Here is a 21,474-nt window from a genome sequence, read left to right as displayed (position 1 = left end):
CTTTATAAAGGGATAAGTGAACACTGATAGGATGGATATAAAAGAGAAGAAAAACTATAAACAATAAAATCCAACATTAAAGAAGAGCATTAATGAGATGATGGCTTTCATGTGTCAGGCCACTGTGATTCCACAGCACAATGATCACATATTTATATGTGTGAATGGCACCAAGTAAGTCAAAATGGTCCATCTGGCAGATTCATTTAGACCCAACCAAATCTGCTTAACAAAACCATTCTGTATATAAAGTAGTTTATTGCTTTGGTATTTTTTGCATTGAGATGTCATGGAAGGATTAAATAGAAACATGTGAAATCATTTGTTCATTTATTCATTAATATGTTGTCAAATTCAGTTTTCTATACACTATGGTGTTTATTCCATTTTCTGTACTATTAGATATACATATTTAAAAAAATATTTAACTTATTTTTAAGAAGAAATTAAATATTTTCTGAAAAAGAATTTTATTATTGTTCTCTAGCAACAAACCTGAAACAAGCCTCATCCAACTCAACTAATTCATTTAAATACCTTTGCTCCACAGCAATTTGTCTACATATCTAGTTTACACAATTCTCTTCTACATAACACTGTTTAACCCTGTTACATAGTATATAGTTAAAGAACATTTTTGTAATAAACATGTCTCTCTTTTGATATGATACAGAACAAATTTGTCATACTTCTCAGCAATCACTCAAATATATTAAAAACGTATCCTTCTTTAAAAGGCACACACATTTACAGGTTCAAATCTTTATTGTTTTAAAATTCTACATGTCTTTTACAATACAATATTTTGTTATTTAAATGACCTCTAAATGGTTAATGTACAATGAATATGCTTTTTCTGAAATCAAACCATGAATTACGATTTCATCAATATGATTATTCTAAACCAAATAATAAAGAGATTGGGAAGGTTCCAGTGCTGCATTTGAAACTGTCAACAGCACAGACTCTTCCCTTTAGAACCCAGGTGACCACTGTTGAAAGTGCTTTCGAAGATAGATTATGGCTGATCTTAACACCAGTCTATCAAATTAAGAGTTTCTTTTTGTTTTGAAACATCAAAGGGCATTTAAAAAAATAAATGAAACAATTTGCTTTAGTAATCTACAGAGGCAAACTCAAAGTTATGATTATCTGCATGCAATAACACTCCTCTTTAAATAGTTTTGAAGAATTTATACATTTTATAAAGAATGTGTTTAAGAGTGCAAGTTTTCTGATATTGATTTCACAAAAGGACAAATGCTGGTAATAATAACTAACATTTAATATCTAAGTTCAAGCTAATGTATATGTAACAAGCAATTAATATGGCTAACCATAAGCCACAATGCAGGGTATGCCCTTTGAGAAAATGAACTAGTTTGGTCCGCATTTCTAGTTATTTGGGTAAAAAAAAAAACCAAAACCATTTTAATTCAGCCAAGGGTTTTGATGAATTTATTGTTCCTAAAACGTAGCCAGTTAAAAAGTAAATGATATACACCAATGAAGTATATTGTCACGGTGACTTTTGTATAAAAAGATGGCCTGCTGTTTTTGGAGTGATGAATAAGCACTGTAGGACAAATCAGAAAAATGTCACAGAACGTTTAATTTCTTCCATAAGTTATACTTTCTTATTCCACGACACAGCTTTCACTCTGTAGAACTTTGTCCCCAAAGGAACTTTAAATCTGTTTTGTGCCTAAGAAGAGAAGAAAAGGAATCACTTAAATGGTTAAAACCAAATTACAGAGGTACTGTCCTATCATACTACTCAATGTGAGAGTACTCGGGGCTAAGAAGCATGGGTGAGAAGTCTTTACCAAACTACACAAGATCCAGCCCTTACATATGAGAGTACACTGAACCACTAATGATGGAAGAAAGAGCTGGTAATCACCGCTCAAGAATATAGTACAAAGGGAGACGTATGTCATGATTTTAAGTATCAAAGAATCAATATACAGTTTAAGTTTCATTAGCGTTTTGGAACAGAGGGGCCCCAAATTACAGTGAGTCAGGAAAAACGCTCATTAGATTCCACTGACTCCGCAGCACTGACACTCCTAACATAGTCAGGTACATTTTTAGTCATCACATATTTTGCATTATCTTTCTTCAATGGGGGTAGTACATGAAAAATAGGAAACAACTCTACTACAAATAGATTCACTTTTAATCATCAGTTATGCTGTGTGTTCTTTCTTTTTTTGCACAAGAAAACACTAATAACTTGACAGTTACAGAACAGAAACTTGTAGTTACTTTCACGTATAGGCTGATGAATTGTTGGTAATCTACCTACGTCTACTCTCTAAAGATAAGTAACAAATACTTACAAAATTGGTGGTTCATACTCACACTCATTAAATTCAAGATATTACTCAATCAAATGAGCTAAAGGACAAATGACTACCCTAGTAACAATTTCTATGTAAAGCAGTATGTGAATCTGAATCTTCTTGATAGTTCCTAGGTTTATATCATTTGATGTAGTTTTTACCTTTTTGGCTTGACAGTATTCCTTTTCCATTACTTTTCCAAGTACCCAGGGTCTTCTAGATGCACCTGAAGCTGTTGAATGAAATTGTTAATTTCTTTTTAAAAGTACAGGTATAATCACTCATGAAAACATAACTGCCAGAATCAAAACTAATAAAGTTCTCAAAAGTGAAAGGTGTAAGACTTTTAAAACAAATCACTAAAATACAAAATGGTTTATAAATCAAAAATGAATTCATTTTACTTTTCAGCCAGTAATTTTGGCTTTACTCATTAAATATAGATGGTAAATCAAATCACAGAACTAATAGAGTTCAAGAAATACAAATAATCCAAGTACAAATCATGAACAGATAAACCTAGGAATTCTAAATTAGCTCAACAGTGCCATCTACTGAAAGTGGTAACGAAGATGACCATGTCCATTTCTGAAAGCAGACAGTTATTCAGACAAATTTTATTTTCTAGGTTCAAAGCAAAGTACTGCCCTTTTCTTTGGTTGGGGGGGGGGTGCTTTTAACACCAGTGCTCAAGGGCAAGAGATGAATCTGCCTCACATCTGTACTCCACAAAAAATGACAGTTAAAGGGTTAAGCACCAAAGTCTGGAAAGACAGTGCTTTTGTGAAAGGGAGGTGGAAAATGTGGGAGCAGACAGGATGAAAAGACTAGTCCTCATAAAGCCGAAGTGTGACAAGCTAAGAAAAGGAAAGTACTCGTTCTATTTTTAAATTCATCAGAAGATAAGTTTTTAAAAGAGTCGATTTCAAAAGTATTTGGCCAGTAAATTATCTGGTTTAGGCTAAAGCCTTTGAGATTCCTAAGAGAAGACAAAACTGATTTTTATTCCCTAAACATGATTTGGCAACATATAAATGAAAGATATCATGAGTAAACTATCAGAAATAAAATACACAGATACATCACATGATAGAAAGATAAAAGCCCCTACACCACAGGATATGAAAAATACCCTAAAGAGTATTATAGCACTTCACAGACAATTCATGACTTCTGAAAAGAATGATCTAAAACTAAATGCTTATGTTTTATGTTTGAGTAGTAAGTCCCACTGTCATGGGTACAAAAAACACTCTAATAATCCCCAAGGCAATGACACAGGGGTAGGGTAGCATTATTCCCAATTGGTATCCTCTGTTCTGTATTTCTCAAAAAAAGGGTGGAGGGGAGGGAAGGCTGGAGTTCCTTGGTAAAGTAAGATTATTAAAGAAATTCTTTTTTCCAAGACCTGTGAGAACCTTTAAAATGGTAATGTGCACTGTAAACCTCTAAGAGTATGCAGTGTTTCCTAGATTTTTTTATTTAATTTTTTAAAGATTTATTTGAGAGAGAGCAAGAGCATGTGCCATGTGGAGGGAGGGAGAGATAATCTTCAAGCAGACTTCCTTGAGTGTGGAGCCCAATATGGGGCTCGATCCCAGGACCCTGAGATCATGGCCTGAGCTGAAACCAAGGGTTGCACGCTCAAGCAACTGAGCCACCCAGGCGCCTCAAGTGTTTCCTAGATTTAAACACTAACTTTCCTATTCTTGGGAAATGCATATTGAAATATTTAAAGACAAAGATCCATGATATATATAACTTAGGCTCATACAGTTCTGGCAACAAAAACAAGCACACGTTTATGTATATTTTTGTATTTATGCATTTAGACATACACACATAGAATAAGGTAAATGGGGCAAAATGTTAACAGTAGGTGAATCTGAGTAAAGGTAGATGGTTTTTTTTTTGTTTTGTTTTGTTTTGCACTGTACTTATTATGTAACTCTGGTAAATTTAAAAATCATTTTCAGGGGTGCCTGGGTGGCTCAGTCCTTAAGCGTCTGCCTTTGGCTCAGGGCATGATCCCGGCGTTCTGGGATCAAGCCCCACATCGGGCTCCTCTGCTGGAAGCCTGCTTCTTCCTCTCCCACTCCCCCTGCTTGTGCTCCCTCTCTTGCCGGCTGTCTCTGTCAAATAAATAAATAAAATCTTAAAAAAAAAATCATTTTCAAATAAAAAGTTTAAAGAAATGAGAAAAAAGAAACCCACAGAAAATTGAAAAAATACCAAGTTCATTGTTTTCAAGACACAAAACCAGTAAGTTGTAAGCTTATCTTCTCATTTTTCAAGGTTATATGAAAACTATACAAGTCTATGGACATCAACCCATAGCCATGATGGAGTGATCATGTGACATTGGTCTAGTTCAAGAGCTGGCATTTGCCTGTATTGGTAAGTCATTCCAAACAGAAACATCAATGTAAATGGACATATATTCTTGTATTTTAATAATTCTATTTAAGCTAAGTATCCCAAGGTACCTATTATTTAAAGATCAAAGTAATATATAATAGGCACTGTAATTTAGTAAATTTTAACAAAACTTTTTTTTAAGCCTTAAAAAACTATCTATTGACAAATTTAATGAAAAACAAGGTAGGAACATAATAAATAGGACAGAAAAGACACTTTACGGCTGGAGAGAATGTTTTTTTCTAAAATCGTTCTTTATTGCCTTCATAAACAAATGAGTGTGAACTAAAGCTCAAATAGGTTGCATTTATATGGGAATTCTGACAATATAATTCTGCTTTTGCTAGGGTATGAGATACTGGACCCAATCGTATTAAATACACTCTAACTTTGAACAGTTCACAAAATCCAGGAAAATAATCTGTATAATGCAGATTTTACAAAAAACAAATATATTAAGCAGAGTTCCTTCTTAGTGATTTAATTCTGTTATAATTAGATAAGAGGGTAGAAACGTCTTTGATATATTCTCTATACTCAAGGTTTAATATTTTAGTTATGGATATGACACTTACCACCCTCACCTGGTTTGAGATCCAGGGCAGGCAAAGACTCCGAATGCAGAAAATACAAGGTTGGACTAACAGTAAATAACACGTAATTGTCATGGCGCTCATCTAGGATGATGAGTACCAAATCTCCCACCTGAAAACTGAATAAAGGAATATAATTTATTGTCCTCAATGGTTACTGTCATCCTCTTCTGAAAACTTTAAGTATATATTCTGCAATGTTCAACTCTACATTCAAATATCAATGCATTATTAAAACTCACATTAACATTTTTTTTTTTTTTTAACTCTACCCTGCTCCCAGTGGGAATGCTGGTCATACACAGCACATGTTCAAAGGATGATGCCCATGACTGTCAAAAGACCAAAATTTATAAATCCCCAATACCATCTATTGTTTAAAAAAACAAAACAGATGCTTGGATGAAGGGGAGAAAAAAAAGCACCATTATAGTCACCAATCACAGGAAGAGGATATTTATCCTCATCTTCCATCTTAGAACATGAAACAAATTCCAAGTGAACTTATAGTTACAGCAAAGAAAGACTACGTACAATTTTTCCTGTCTCTAGGTATAGAGCTCTTCAATTTGAAAGAAAAACCTACTATGCTCAGTTCATATACTTAACTAGTTTTAAACAAGTCAATGGAAATTACTGCTTTAGGGTGAAGGCCTGAAAGAAGGAGCAAAAGAAAGAAATGGGTACAACTGCCCATATAATTTAATTGGTTCTGTGTCTTCAGAATAATTTTTAGAAATGTTGTACAAAATCTGTACAGGTCTTGAAAGTTAATCTTGTGACCTTACTGAATTTATCAGTTCTAGTAGTTTTTTGATGGAACCCTTCAGGTTTTCTATATAGTATCATGTCATCTGCAAATAGTGGAAGTTTTACTTCTTCCTTGCCAATTTGGATGTCTTTTATTTCTTCTTGTTGTCTGACTGCCGTGGCTAGGACTTCCCGTACTATGTTGAGTAAGAGTAGTGATGGTTACCAGAGGGGAGGTGGAGGGGGATGGGCGAAATAGGTGACGGAGATTAAGAGTACACTTATCATGATGAGCACTGAGTAACACATAGAATTGTGGAATCACTACATTGTATACCTAAACTAATGTAACACTATACGTTAACTGTACTAGAATTAAAATAAAAAACTTAAAAAAAATAAAAAAAAAAGAAAGTCAATCTCAGATTTCTTAGTTGTCAAGATAATTTAATTTAGTAGGCCCCGCACCTGCTAAATCATCAAACTCACTGGTAAAGCTTTTAAAGGATAACAGCTTTTTCATTAATTGCTTATCCTACAAATACTTGATGCCTACCTAACAAGATGTGGCAGGCACTCTTGTGGCTAAGTACCTGGACGCCTTCAAAAAGGTGGACAGAGCCTCTCTTTAGGCAGTTAAAAAAAGTTGTTGTTGTTTTTTTTTTTAAAGCTCATCTCACTCTAATCTTTAAAGGCCAGAAACTGGATTTGATATGACATACAGCTGATACATAAAAGCAGATACCAGCTAGCGTTTTTAACATCACTGAGAAAAGATAAAATTCTAATGAGAAGTTGAAGTCAGAAACCACAGATGTCTAGGAACCAAAAATTAAGTTGACAGATCTGATTTTTGTATCTATCCTGACAGGTATAGAAGACTGACCAGTGTCCATGTGTTGCTAACAATGCTTTTTGAAAACTTTACTACAGGGACTCTCCTTTCAAATAGCCCATGCCAAAACCCAATATACTACTACAGTATAATGTGGTTCTAGAAGACTGTCTATGAAATTATTCAACTGATAAATAGTATATTATGAATTTGTAGTGTATCAATAAAATGAAGTCTGAAAAATAAAAATGAGGAAACACTGCAACTTAAAAAATCTCCAATCTAATTGACTCTCCAATCTAAAATGTAAAAGGCTAAGGTAATAAATGGGATTTAAAAGAGATGGCATTAGCTGAAAAGTGAAGTAGAGTCAAAAGGACTATTTGTGTATAAATGATAACTGAAGCTGTAATAATGACTTCAAATATAATCCTAATATTTCCAAGAATAATAATTGAGAAAAAACTACACTTTCTAATAAAAAATTTTTACTACCAATGGGTACAAAACACTCAGCTGAATGCACCTGAATCTGAAGAATTAGAGCCACTGAAAAATATTTTCATTAACAATTCAATACTATCCAAATCAATAAATTTATTTCACACGGAAAACAGAAAATAAAAATATAATACTTACTCTCTAATAGCTATCTTTTCAGAATGCCTTGAGGATACTGAAGACATGCTCTGAGACATCTAAAAAAAAATGAATAAAGCTCATACAATTAGAGCACCACATATGCTTATTAGGTCCTTGCTGCAAAAATTTCTTTCGATGTCACACATATTCACATCTGTGTCCCAGCTTTTAAAGAGTCCAAATATGAGGTTCATTAATATAATTCCTTTCCTCAACAATGATCTGCAGTGGACAAATTCACCTACATTTTTACTTATGGTATTTTCTTAATCAAATTTGGCTGCATTAAAAACTATTTAAATATAGAATCATATTTTATTTATAATTACATAGTTAATATTAAAAAAATCACAGAGTAGAAACTGAAAAGTTTTGGAGAAGCGTTTCCCAATTATAATACATCAGTTTCAAATCTTTCCTTTTGGTAAAAGAACAAACCAAAAAACTCTTTAGGAAAATCTTATTCAAAGGTCCAATATCTAACTAGGAAAACAAATAAATACAATACTCCTCTGGTTAAAAAGCGGGTGGGAGAATAAAGTTCTGAGAGTTGGTAACGTCCCTCACTTACCTTCAAGGCAACTTCTGAGAACTTCAGTTTAAAAACCCACTATTCTCAGAGAACCCAGAAATGGACCCTTGGCTCTTTGGGCAACTAATCTTTGACAAAGCGGGAAAAAACATCCAGTGGAAAAAAGACAGTCTCTTCAATAAATGGTGCTGGGAAAACTGGACAGCTATATGCAAAAGAATGAAACTTTACCACTCTCTCACACCATACAGAAAGATAAACTCTAAATGGATGAAAAGACCTCGATGTGAGACAGGAATCCAACAAAATCCTAGAGGAGAACATAGGCAGCAACCTCTTTGACATCGGCCACAGCAACTTTTTCATGACACATCTCCAAGGGCAAGAGAAACAAAAGAAAAAATTAATTTGTGGGACTTCATCAAGATAAAAAGCTTCTGCACAGCCAAAGAAACAGTCAAAAAAACCAAGAGGCAGCCCACGGAATGGGAGAAGATATCTGCAAATGACACTACAGATAAAAGACTGGTATCCAAGATCTACAAAGAACTTCTCAAACTCAATACATGAGAAACAAATAAATCATAAAATGGGCAGAAGATATGAACAGATACTTTTCCAATGAAGACATACAAATGGCTAACAGACACATGAAAAAATGTTCAAAATCATTAGCCATCAGGGAAATTCAAATCAAAACCACACTGAGATACCACCTTACGCCAGTTAGAATGGCAAAAATGGACAAGGCAGGAAACAACAAATGTTGGAGAGGATGTGGAGAAAGGAGATCCCTCTTACACTGTTGGTAGGAATGCAAGTTGGTACAGCCACTTTGGAGAACAGCGTGGAGGTCCCTTAAAAAGTTAAAAATTGAGCTACCCTAAGATCCAGTAATTGCACTACTGGGTATTCACCCCAAAGATACAGACGTAGTGAAGAGAAGGGCCATATGCACCCCAATGTTCATAGCAGCATTGTTCACAATAGCTAAATTGTAGAAGGAGCCGAGATGCCCTTCAACAGATGACTGGATTAAGAAGATGTGGTCCATAGGAATATTCTTTAGTCATCCGAAAGAACGATTACCCAACATTTGCAGCAACATGGACGGGACTGGAGGAGATTATGCTAAGTGAAATAAGTCAAGCAGAGAAAGACAATTATCATATGGTTTCACTCATTTATGGAACATAAGAAATAGCAGGAAGATCGGTAGGAGAAGGAAGGGAAGAATGAAGGGGGTAAACAGAAGGGGGAATGACCCATGAGAGACTGTGGACTCTGGAAACAGAGGGCTTCAGAGGAGAGTGGGGTGGGGAATTGGGATAGGCCGGTGATGGGTATTAAGGAGGGTACATATTGCATGGTGCACTGGGTGTTATACGCAAATAATGAATTATGGAGCATTACATCAAAAACTAAGGATATACTGTATGGTGACTAACATAATGAAAAATTTTTATAAAAAAAAACCCCACTATTCTCATCAGATGCTAAATAATGAAAGGTGTGATTGTCATTCATTTCCTCTCCTGATGAGCACAATGGAATGGGACATGCTAGCTGATGAAGAATGTTGCCTTAGCTCAGATGGGACTGTTTACTCTTCAAACAGGCTTTAATCCATTTTTTATGCCACCACACGATACATAGGACATGTGTCCCATGGTCTTGGGCCAGAAAGGATGGCAAGGATACCTATACTTTCTAAGCACAGTGGGTCCGTTACACAGTTGTACAAATCAAGGACAAATAAATGGATTTCTCTTTGTTTAATAAGTCTAATTCTGATGCTCAGAATTTCTTCCACTGCCCTCTGAACATTATCTAGAATGATGCAGGGTCTCATTAGCATTTGGAAACAAAATAAAACAACAATAAATAATGAATAGAAAGGCCTAAAAGTGTAGCAACTTATTATCAGAATCACCCAAATGGAATGAAACATGAGAGACTATGGACTATGAGAAACAAACTGAGGGCTACAGAGGGGAGGGGGGTGGGGGAATGGGATAGACCGGTGATGGGTAGTAAGGAGGGCACATATTGCATGGTGCACTGGGTGTTATACACAACTAATGAATCATCGAGCCTTACATCGAAAACCGGGGATGTACTGTATGGTGACTAACATAATATGATAAAAAATCATTATTAAAAAAAAAAAAAAAAAAAAAAAGAATCACCCAAATGGTCTATATGCTGCCAGTGAAGACAAGTTTGACTATCCATCTTCTAGACCATATTCAATTTTATTTTGATGTTTAAAAAAGCTTAAGTTTTTCATATATTTATTATAAATGAAGGCTTAGATTTAAGAAAAAACTGTGAAAACAGTTGTAAATTGATATGAAAGTATGCTTTACACTGAGACACCTCTCTGGGTGGGAGTGGGGTATTCTCTGGATCTGAAGGGCAAAAATCTTTCATTCATAAACACTTCCCAAGCATCAACTGTGTATCAGTTACTACTATCCCAGGTGCTAACAACAGACAAAATTGACTATAACCCTTGCCAAACACAGCTTATATCCTATTGGAAATACTGCATAAAACAGCATACTGAATGATGTTTGGGATAGGCAACTCTTCTCAGTCTTTTTGAACAACAGTTTGCTCTGCTTATAAAAACAGCAAATAGCCTTAAGATTGTCTTGGTGATAAATTAATGATTGACTAGAATGACTACAGACTAATTGTCTATATGACTGATGACTGTAGAATTAAGATGTAATTTATGCTGTTTAAGTTGGGGAAGAAGGGCCTATGAAAGAAAGCAGATGTTTCCCTACAAGACACAATCTTTAAAAAGCTCAATTCTAATCAGTACCTTAAAACTTTTCAATCAAAAGTATTGAACACAGGCCTTAGATTATTCCTATTTTTTTGTAAATAACGATTATTAGAACTTAAAAAATGAATTGCTTTATTAAAGCATGTAAGTTCAACTGTGTAACTTTAAGTAATTGGTTAAGTTTGCAGGTTAGAGTAGAACCAAGATTAATTCAGAAGACCATATAGTGTCTCATGCAAGGTATCAAGGTAGAACAGTATACATAAAAGAAAAAACAACAAAAAAAACCAACCACAACAAATAAAAAAAGAGAGGAAGACAAACCATAAGAGACTCTTAACCATAGGAAACAAACAGGGTTGTTGGAGGAGAGGGGATGGGGGATGGGGTAACTGGGTAATGGACATTAAAGAAGGCACATGATATAATGAGCACTGGGTGTTACATAAGACTGATGACTCACTGACCTCTACCTCTGAAACTAATAATACACTATATGTTAATTAACTGAATTTAAAGGAAAAAAAGGGGAAGGGATACAACGTATTAATTATGCACACTTACATGTGAACATGTTAATTTTCAAAAGGCCTGTGAAAAGTACCTCTAACTTAGTTACCTATTTAAGAATCCTAACTTGATGTTACAAATACATGTAATTATGGGATCCTGAATGATCATAGCTTTTTAATCAGAAACACTGCGTTGATTTTATTGACTGATTTTAACATTAGTAAGGTAGTCCACGTGGTCAGCTCTATGGCCACAGATAGTAGTAACTCTGACCCAAGGTCATCACTCTGAGGTCATCACTCTGAGAATCAATTCATTAATGACCCACATGGCTCAATGAAACTACTAGAAATAAATTAATCAACCCATACATATCTCTGATAGTATTTATAATAAAAGATAATACAAAACACTTTGAAATGCCAACATCTATTGGGTAAGAAAAATAACTTACCAGTCTTTGATTTAACCGCTTGTTTTCTTCTTCTTTCAGCTGTAATGTCTGTGGGAGAAAAAAAGAGACCTGTGGTTTATGCCCTGTACCTTCTCAAATTGAAACTTAATAATTGTCAAAATTTCCTGAATCTTCACATTAATGTTCTGATCTAGTATGAAAAATTAGTGAGTGTATTCTTTTTTATGGGTTGTTTCCAACTGTTTTAATTATTTACAGGCTTAAGAGAGAATTAGAACAATTTTAGGTACACTTACCTAAGCCTAGAGTTCTCACAGTTTAATATGCATTACAATTACTTGTGGCACTTGTAAATATGCAATAAATAGCTGAGATCTATCCCCAAAGACTCTATATAGGGGGTAGACAGGAGATAGGAATAGGTATGGCCTAAGAGGAGGATTCTGTAATTGTTAATACACACCCCAGCTGATTCTGACAAAGGTGATCACACAACCTTTTAATAAAGAAAATGTAGAAAGTCTTAAAAGCCAAAGGAATGAAAAGTGGTCTATGAATAAACATACGTTAACTTTGGATCAAAATTATATATAACCTGATAGTAAAACTGGGAGGAAACCCCTTATTGCCAATTTTTTTTGTTCAATTAATCTCTAAAAAAACCCCTTAACTTTTCTTCTTCATTATACATATTCTATTTTCACCCAATTCTAGAAAATAGTTACCTTGCTTCTGAAATACATGAAGTTCACATTTATAATGTTTTGCTACATTCTGAACTGCTATTGAATAAAACCATTATTCCATATATTCATTTTATAAAGATCACCAATCTATCTTACTGACAGAGACTTCATTTATTGGCAATAAATGAAAATAAGAGGACTGAAATACTACTGCCAAACATTTAGCCAGTTGGGTTAAAAAAAAAAAAAAAAAAGACAGGATTTCTCAAAACATTAACCACAAAAGTGACCATTAAAAAAAGGATCTAATTTATAAACACAACTGGGTATGTTTTCAATATAAGGTTTATGTAACTGCATCCCCAGAGGGAACACAGCAAGCACTGTAGTTCAAGAAAGCAATTTACTTACTCGTTCTAACAGCATTATTCTCTGTTTTTCTTCAGATAGCATATGTATATTTTCTCTAAAAGAGAATGATTTATTTTAGTTTCAGTTGTTTAAAATTCTGGATTTTACATTTTCCAGTAAGATTTGGAAATTTAACTATTAATACAGCACTTAAAAAATTTAAAGGTTTGCACTAAATTTTCAAAAGCAGCCTGTTTAAATTAGGATTTTAATGGTGTATATTCTTTGTACCAGGTCTTGAACCTAGATCTACAAACCATTTGAAATTATAAGCAAAACTTTGTGCATGCATTTTTCTAGAAATACGGTCTTTTGAATTTAAAGTTTTTTTCCCCAGGGATTAAGAACCACTCTTCTTCCTATGTGTGGGTTAACCCATGTTACCAATCAAGTGGTACTTCTTGGGTGGCTTCACTATTAAAACTAGAAACAAAACAAAATGCTACACGCCCTTGAGTAAGCTACAGAACTTAAAGTTTTATTTTACAAAAAATAAACCAAGTATCAATGAAGACTTCAAAAGTACTACTAAATGACTATAAATGTGCTAGTTACTGTGCCATGTGTGAATCTGCCCATCACACTAAAGTACTCAGAAAAGAAAAAATGTAACAGGGTGTCGGCTTGTATTTTTATTTTTACTACTATTAGGAAATAAAAGTGTGAGACATTCAAAGTATAAAATATGATTTGATATATGTACACAGCGTGAAAGCAGACCCTCCACTGAGTTAGCTAACAGCTCCATCACTTACCTTTTTTACAAGGCAGGGAGAACACTGAAATTCTACTCTCCTATCAAATTTCAAATATACAACACAGTGTTATCATTTACTGTCCACACGTTCTATATATCCTCAGGTCTTATTCACCGTATAACTGGAAGTTTGCAACCTTTTTCCCTCACCTCCTGTCTCTTGGCAACCACTTTTCTACTCTGAGTTTGACTTCTTATTTAAAGAGCCTACATATAGGGGCGCCTGGGTGGCACAGCGGTTAAAGCGTCTGCCTTCGGCTCAGGGCGTGATCCCGGCGTTCCGGGATCGAGCCCCACATCAGGCCCCTCCGCTGTGAGCCTGCTTCTTCCTCTCCCACTCCCCCTGCTTGTGTTCCCTCTCTCGCTGTCTGTCTCTATCTCTGTCAAATAAATAAATAAAATCTTTAAAAAAAAAAAAATAAAGAGCCTACATATAAGGTATACTATGCAGTATTTGTCTTTCTTAGTCTGGCTTATTTTTCTTAGCATAATGGCCTCCAGGTTCATCTACATTGTTTCAAAGGGCAGAATTTCCTTCTTTCTTATGGCCGAATAATAATCCATTATATATTTTTATTCACCATTTTCTTACCCATTTTCTTTATTCATCCACTGAGGAATACTTAGGATGTTTCCATATGTTGGCTACTGTGAATAATGCTGCAATGAACATGGGAGTACAGGAATCTCTTTGAGATGATGGTTTCATTTCCTTTGCATGTATATACCCAGAGATGAGACAGCTGGATCATATGGTGGTTCTACCTTTAATTTCTTGAAGAGCCTCCATCCTGTTTTCTATAGTGGCTGTGCCAGTGTTTACATTCCCACAAATAGTACATGAGGGCTCCTTCTCCACATTCTTGCCAGCATTTGTCATCTACCGATTGTCTCTTTAATAATAGACTTCCTGATAGAGATGAGGTGACTGGTATCTTGTGGTTTTATTTTTATTTCCCTGATTACTAGTGACACTGAGCACCTTTTCATTACTTGTTGGCCATCTGCATGTCATCTTTGAAAAAACACCTAATTTTTGCCTACTTTTTACCTGGGTTGTTTCTTTGCTATTGAGTTGTGTGAATTTGTTAGGTATTTCAGACATTAATAATTTATCATATATATATGATTTGCATATATTTTTTCCCCACTCCATAGGTGGCCTTTTCATTTTGTTTATATATAGAAGCTTTTTATAGTCCCACCTGTTTATCTTTGTTGCCTTTGCTTCCAGTGAAAAACCCCCCAAATCACTGCCACAGCCAATGTTAAGGACCTCGCCTCCTATATTTTCTTCCATGAGTTTTATGGTTTCAGGTCTTATGTTCAAGTCTTTAATCCATTTTGAGATGATTTTTGTGTATGATGTAACACAGGGATTCAATTTCATTCTTTTGTATGTAGCTATCCAGTTTTCCCAACACAATTTATTGAAGATACTATCCTTTCCCCATTAGTTTTCTTTGCTCCCTTGTCAAATTTTAGTTGCCTAATATATGGGGTTTGCTTTCTAGAATCTCCATTCTGTTCATTGAGGTATGTGTTTATGCCACTTGTTTGATTACCACAGCATTGTAATACAGTTTGAAATCAGGAGGTGTGAGGTCTCCAGCTTTGTTCCTCTTGCTCAAGACTGCTTTAGCTACTCAGGGTGTTTTGTTGCTTCATGTGAATTTCAGGATTGCTCTTTTCTATTTCTGTGTGAAATGCCATATAAATTTTGATAGGATTGCCTGAAATCTGCAGAATGCTTTGGTTAGTAGATATTTTAAACAATATTAATCTTGCAATCCATGAATACAGGATACCTTTCCATTTATTTTTGTGTCGTCTTCAATTTCACCAATGTCTTATAGCTTTCACTGTACAAATCTTTCACCTCCTTGGTTAAATTTATTCCTAGCTATTTTATTTTTTGATGCAACTGTAAATGGGATTGTTTCCTCAAATCTCTTTTTTAGTTCATTAGCATATAAAAACATTACTGATTTCATGTCCTGCAACTTTACTGAATTTATGATTAGTTCTAACAGTTTTTGGTGGTGTTTAGGGTTTTCTACATATAACATCATGTCATCTGCAAAGAGATAATTTTACTTCTTCCTTACCTATTTGGGGTTTTTAAAATTTCGTTTTCTTGCCTAATTGCTCTGGCTAGTACTCCATTACACTATGTTGAATAAAACCGGCAAGAGTGGGCATCTTTGTCTTATTCCTGATTTTAACAACTTTTAGCTTTGCACTGGTGAGTATGATGTGGGTTTCTTATATAGGTACATATAGTACATATAGTACAACCCTCATATAGGGTTTCTTATTGAGGTACATTCACTCTATACCCACTTTGTTAAGAGTTTTTATCATGAAAGGATGTTGGAAATTTTATTAAGTGCTTTTTCTTCATATATTGCAATGATTAAATGATTGTCATCCTTCGTTTTATTAATGTGGTGTATCACACTGATTTGCAGATACTGAACTACCCTTGTATCCCTGAATAAATCCCACTTGATCACGGTGTATGCTTTTTTTCAAAAAATATTTTATTTTTTGAGAGAGAGCAAGTAAGAGCACGAGCTGGATGAAGGGCAGAGGGAGAAGCAGGACTCCCTGCTGAGCAGGGAGCCTGATGTGAGACTCAGTCCTGGGACCCTGGGATCATGACCTGAGTCAAAGGCAGATAATTAAACAACTGAGCCACCCAGGCACCCGTATACTCCTTTTAATGTACTGCTGAATTCAGTTTACGAATATTTTACTGAGGATTTCTGCTTCTGTTCATTAGGGATATTGCTCTGTATTTTTCTTTTCCCTCCCTTGTCAGGTTTTGGTATCAGGGTAATGCTGGCTTCATATAATGAGTTCAATAGAGTTCTTTCCTCTTCTAAGTTTTAGAATAGTTTCAGGAAGTTTGTTATTAGTTCTTCTTTACAAAATGTTTGATAGAATTCACCAGGGAAGCCACCCAGTCCTGGACTTTCTTTCCTGGGACGTTTTTGATTACAGATTTGATCTCCTTACTATTAATTGGCCTGTTCAGATTTTCTATTTCTTCATGATTCAGTCTTGTTTGGTTGTTTGTTTCTAGGAATGTATCCATGTCTTCTAGATTGTCCAATTTGTTGGGAATAATTGTACATAGTTTCTCTTATGATTCTTTGTAGGTCTGGTATTAGCGGTAATGTAGTGTTGTAATTTAATGTTTTAAATTCTTCTTCATGTATAATTCCCTAATTACATTTTAAGCAACTTGACTGAGGCAGGAATTTTATCTTCTAAATGTTAATTCTTGCAGGAAGAGGATTTGCCTAACATAAGGTCACAAAGACTTACTTGTAATTTTAGCTTTTACATTTAAGTCCGTGATCTATTTTGTTAAGTTGTCTTGTAAATAGAAGATCCAATTTCATTCTTTTGCATGTGGATATTCACCTGTCCCAGCAGCATTTATTGAAAAGGCTATTATTTCTCCACTGAATTGTCTTGGCACCTTTGGCCATAATGCAAAGGTCCAACTGACTATAAATATAAGGGCTAATTTCTGTATTCTCAATTCTATTTCAATACACATATACATTCACATCTATAGATATATAAACACACGTATATAGATCAGGCCATACTATCTTGATTGCCCTAGCTTTGTATTAATTTTTCTAGTAAAGATGTGTGTGTTTCCAATTTCATTTTTCTTTTTTGCATATTGTTTTGGTTATTTTGAGTTCACTGCATTTCCATATGAATTTTAGGACCCACTGTCCATTTCTGAGAAAAAGGCAAATTTTAACAGCAATATTGTATTGAATCTGCAGATCACAAGAGTATTGCTACCTCAACAAAATTAAGTCTTCCTTTTTTTTTTAAGATCTCATTTTTAAGTAATCTCTACACCCAACGTGGGGCTTGAACTCACAACCCTGAGATCAAGAGTCGTATGCTCTACAGACTGAGTCAGTCAGGTGTTCCAAGATTAAATCTTTCAATCAATGAACATGGGCTGTCTTTTTAGGTCTTCAATTTTGTTCAACAATGTTTTATAACCTTCAGTGTATGAGTCTTGAACTTCTTTTGTTAAATTTATTCTTAAGTATTTAGATTTTAGTGAAATTCTTGAGATTGTCAATATACAAGATCATGTTATAGATACAAATAGAGATAGTTTTATTTCTTCCTTTCCAGTATGGAACGGATGCCTGTAATTTCTCTTCCTTGCCTGAATGCCCTTTATAGAAGAACCTTAACTGATCTTTTTCTTCTTGATTTTTATAGGAAAAGCATTCATTCTTTCATCACCGAGTATGATTTTACCTGTGGGCTTTCTTAGATGCCTTTTATTAAGCTGAGGAAGTTCTCTTCAATTCCTACTTTATTGAGTGTTTAAATGCTTTCTCTTTATTGATACTAATATGGTATATTACATAAACTAATTTTTAAATATTCAGCCAATATTGCATTACTGGGATAAACCCAGTAAGAATCCCTTTTATGTACTGCTGGATTTGGCTTACAATTCGTATTTGTTGAGAGTATCTGCATTGATAGTTAGGAGATATTTTCTTAATGTATTAGAACTGAATTCGATGTGGAGTTTCTCATTCAGTAGGACTCGGAAGGGTTCTCGGAAGGGTTCTAAGGTTTTAATTCCTAAGGAGTTTATTGCCAGTTCTGATATTGCTTATTTAGAAAAGGAACTTGAAGAATGACTGCTAAATTACTATTTTTAATTTTTCTAAAAATAAGCAGTTAGTTACTTACACTTTAGGAAGTCTAAATAACTTTAGAAACACAAATAGAAAATTAAGGGGGAATTCCTAAAGTAGGCTGAAATAAGTAGAAACCTAGCACATTTAACAAGCAATTAGAAAAGGACCAAGTTGGCATTATCAGCCCTAGCTTCAATTTTCTTTCTTTTTCTTAGTTTCATTGAGGTATAATAACTGATACACGCAAAAATCTGCACATTTCATTTATGCATCTTGATGAGTCTAGACATATGCATACACTCATACCACCACCGCAACCAAGGAACTAGATATATCCATCAAATTAAAAAATTTCTGTGTGTATTTGTAAGAGAGAGACAGAGAAAGGAAGAGAGAAATTTTGATTTAACACTTATTAGTCTTTTCCTTGTACTTCCTTACTCCACATTCAAAGTAGTCTACTTTAAGAAATACTGTATGTTAAAAATCTTCAGTCTTTACGCATCTATAATAGTTTTTGGTATATAATATAAAATATAGGTTACTCCAATGTCTCATGTCTTTTTCCAAACTGATTTAAAATGCCATTAATTTCCATACATCCATGGGTTTATTCAAGACAACCAATTCTAGTAATCTATTTACCTGTGACTTTATCAACAATATATAAAGTTAATTATCATCTATATAGCTTAAGACTATATCTTAACACCCAGCAGGATAAATTCCTAGTCACTGATATTTTTTGAAAATGTTATCAACTGTTTTTGCACACTTATTTTTCTATATGAATTTTCACAATCAACATCAAATTTTACCTACGTATCCTGTTGAAATTTTAGTTGCACATAGATTAAATAACTGAATAAATCTGATGAGAAAACAGTATCTTTACAATACTGTATTTCCATCCATCTTTAACATTCAAGCCTTTTAATATCTTTTATGAAGTTCTACAGCTTTCTCCACAAGGGTCTTGCACATTTTTTTGTTAAATTCATTACTAACAAATTATTTCCTTAAATTTTCATTGGGATCTCATACACCCACACACACATGCACACATGTATACACATATACATACATATATGTATATATATACACACATACACATTCAAATCAGCTTTTGCTGATAAATATATGCAAACTGCTCTATTTTGATATATTTATGACATACATTCTGATGTGTAGTCTTATTATTTTTAATAGTTTGTTAGGTCTATGTGGTTTGAAAAGCATATTATCATGAAATTGTGACAGTTAAGACTTTACTTGCCAATCTTAATGTTTACTGTCTTGCAGAATAATGATGATAACAGCTGGCATTCTGGCATGCTTCCTAAAATTATGGAAAATGCCTCTAAATGTTTCGACATTGAATATGTTTGCTCTAAGTGTCTCATGTATACGCTCTCAAACTAAGAAAGTTCCCCTCTATTCCTAGTTTGCTAAGTTTTTAAAAAAATATTTTTAATGGGCACTGACTTTTATCAGTTGTCATTTCTGTATCCAGATAACCACATAATCCTTTTCATGTGATCAGTGAATATGGTTACACCGAGATATTCTGAGGCTTAATTATTATCGCATTCCTGAAACACTCCATTGAGTCATAATGATCATCTTAATACTCCATTGTATCTGAAATGTTGAAATTGTCTTTTGGATTTTTTACACTTATATTCAAATGAGATTAACCTTTTTATCTTATTCTCTGTAAGTTTTAAAGCCATACCTGTGGTTATGGTTCTATTCATTCCACGTATTTACTTGCACCTTCTCTTTGCTTGATATTTTATTTATCATGGCTCATATACTTTTATCAATTTCATTTTCTAATACATACTTCAGATTATATAATTCTTCCAGTGTTACCACCTTCATTATATCACTCATTTTTTGGTACCTTTGTTTAGATTATTAAACAACTAAATTTCCATTTTCTTATCAACACCTATGTTGAATATATAGATATTCAAATTTCCAAATGTATCAACTTCTGATTTTCAACTGCTTATGTTTAGTGGCCGGAATTATATCAATATCTAGAACTTTGAGACTTCCTTTATGATCTGGTATATAGTGAATTTTCCTAACTGTTTCTCTATTGCTTTATTTTTTACTTCATTGTGTCCTGAGAGGAAGAAGTTCTGTTACTGTGGCTCTGAAAAGTTCTCATTCTAGTTTTAATCCATTTTTCATTCATACACAATTGATCAAAGTCCTATTTTCAAGCATCTACAAGTAACAACCAATTGCTTATGGTAAAATTTGCCCTCTCTACACATGAAACTTTTTCTTAAACTTGTAAAAACCTTTTGCTTTGAATGGTTTATATATTCTTTCCCTTATCATTTTTCTTTAGGTGCTTTTCATATGTAGAATTCAATTGGATACCTTTTTCCCCTGAGAGATTTTGTTGTGGTAGGTTAATTAACTTTACAGATTTTTTTTTTTAAGATTTTATTTACTTATTTGACAGAGAGAGAGACAGCCAGTGAGAGAGGGAACACAAGCAGGGGGAGTGGGAGAGGAAGAAGCAGGCTCCCAGCAGAGCAGGGAGCCCGATGTGGGGCTCAATCCCAGGACCCTGGGATCACGCCCTGAGCTGAAGGCAGACGCTTAACGACTGAGCCACCCAGGCATCCCTAACTTTTCACATATTTTGACTTATTTCTGTCATTTATGTTTTCTAATTACCATGGGCTCTTTAGACGCTTCTGCCTTGCCTTTTTGAATTAGTTTATTTGCTCCATTTTTCACTTATATTCTTAAAGCCTTATATCTTTCCAAGACTCAAGTTAACCAGTTTCTACTCCTTTCTTTTAAACTAAACAGAAAGCTGCATACATTTTTACTTTTCAAAAAACTCCCCTGCCTTCCCCAACCCAATGAACACTCACCAAAATAAATATATTTATTACTACAGTAACACCTTTTCCTCCTAGGTAATGGACCTCAAAATTTAAATACTTCCTGTAAATAAAAACAGCTTGACACTACTGCAGTGATCCTTATCCTGGCAGCCTATGAAAACTTTGGTGCACATATGAAGTATGAAAACAGGCCGAAGTGAT

General features: G+C 34.2%; 1 protein-coding gene across 3 annotated transcripts in view; it reads right to left on the bottom strand.

The window, feature by feature from the left end:
- Nucleotides 1-313: 313 nt before the first annotated feature.
- RB1CC1 (RB1 inducible coiled-coil 1) overlaps nucleotides 314-21,474 on the bottom strand; it is a 90,897-nt gene continuing 69,736 nt past the window's right edge. For 2 of the 3 annotated variants that reach the window (XM_045789091.2, XM_045789093.2), the window contains exons 19-24: nucleotides 12,938-12,992; nucleotides 11,880-11,927; nucleotides 7,581-7,639; nucleotides 5,339-5,475; nucleotides 2,507-2,577; nucleotides 314-1,705 (exon numbers count right to left, since the gene is read on the bottom strand). In XM_045789091.2, coding sequence (XP_045645047.2) covers nucleotides 1,628-1,705; nucleotides 2,507-2,577; nucleotides 5,339-5,475; nucleotides 7,581-7,639; nucleotides 11,880-11,927; nucleotides 12,938-12,992 — 448 coding nt within the window. In that variant the 3' untranslated portion in view covers nucleotides 314-1,627. The remainder of the gene's footprint in view (nucleotides 1,706-2,506; nucleotides 2,578-5,338; nucleotides 5,476-7,580; nucleotides 7,640-11,879; nucleotides 11,928-12,937; nucleotides 12,993-21,474) is intronic. The other variant, XM_045789092.2, reaches the window with a different exon arrangement.

Source organism: Ursus americanus, chromosome 9 (assembly GCF_024610735.1).
Source record: "Ursus americanus isolate L20-20 chromosome 9, mUrsAme1.1.p, whole genome shotgun sequence".
In the NCBI taxonomy this organism is placed as follows: Eukaryota; Metazoa; Chordata; class Mammalia; order Carnivora; family Ursidae; genus Ursus; species Ursus americanus.
This window is presented reverse-complemented; position numbering and strand designations above follow the sequence as displayed.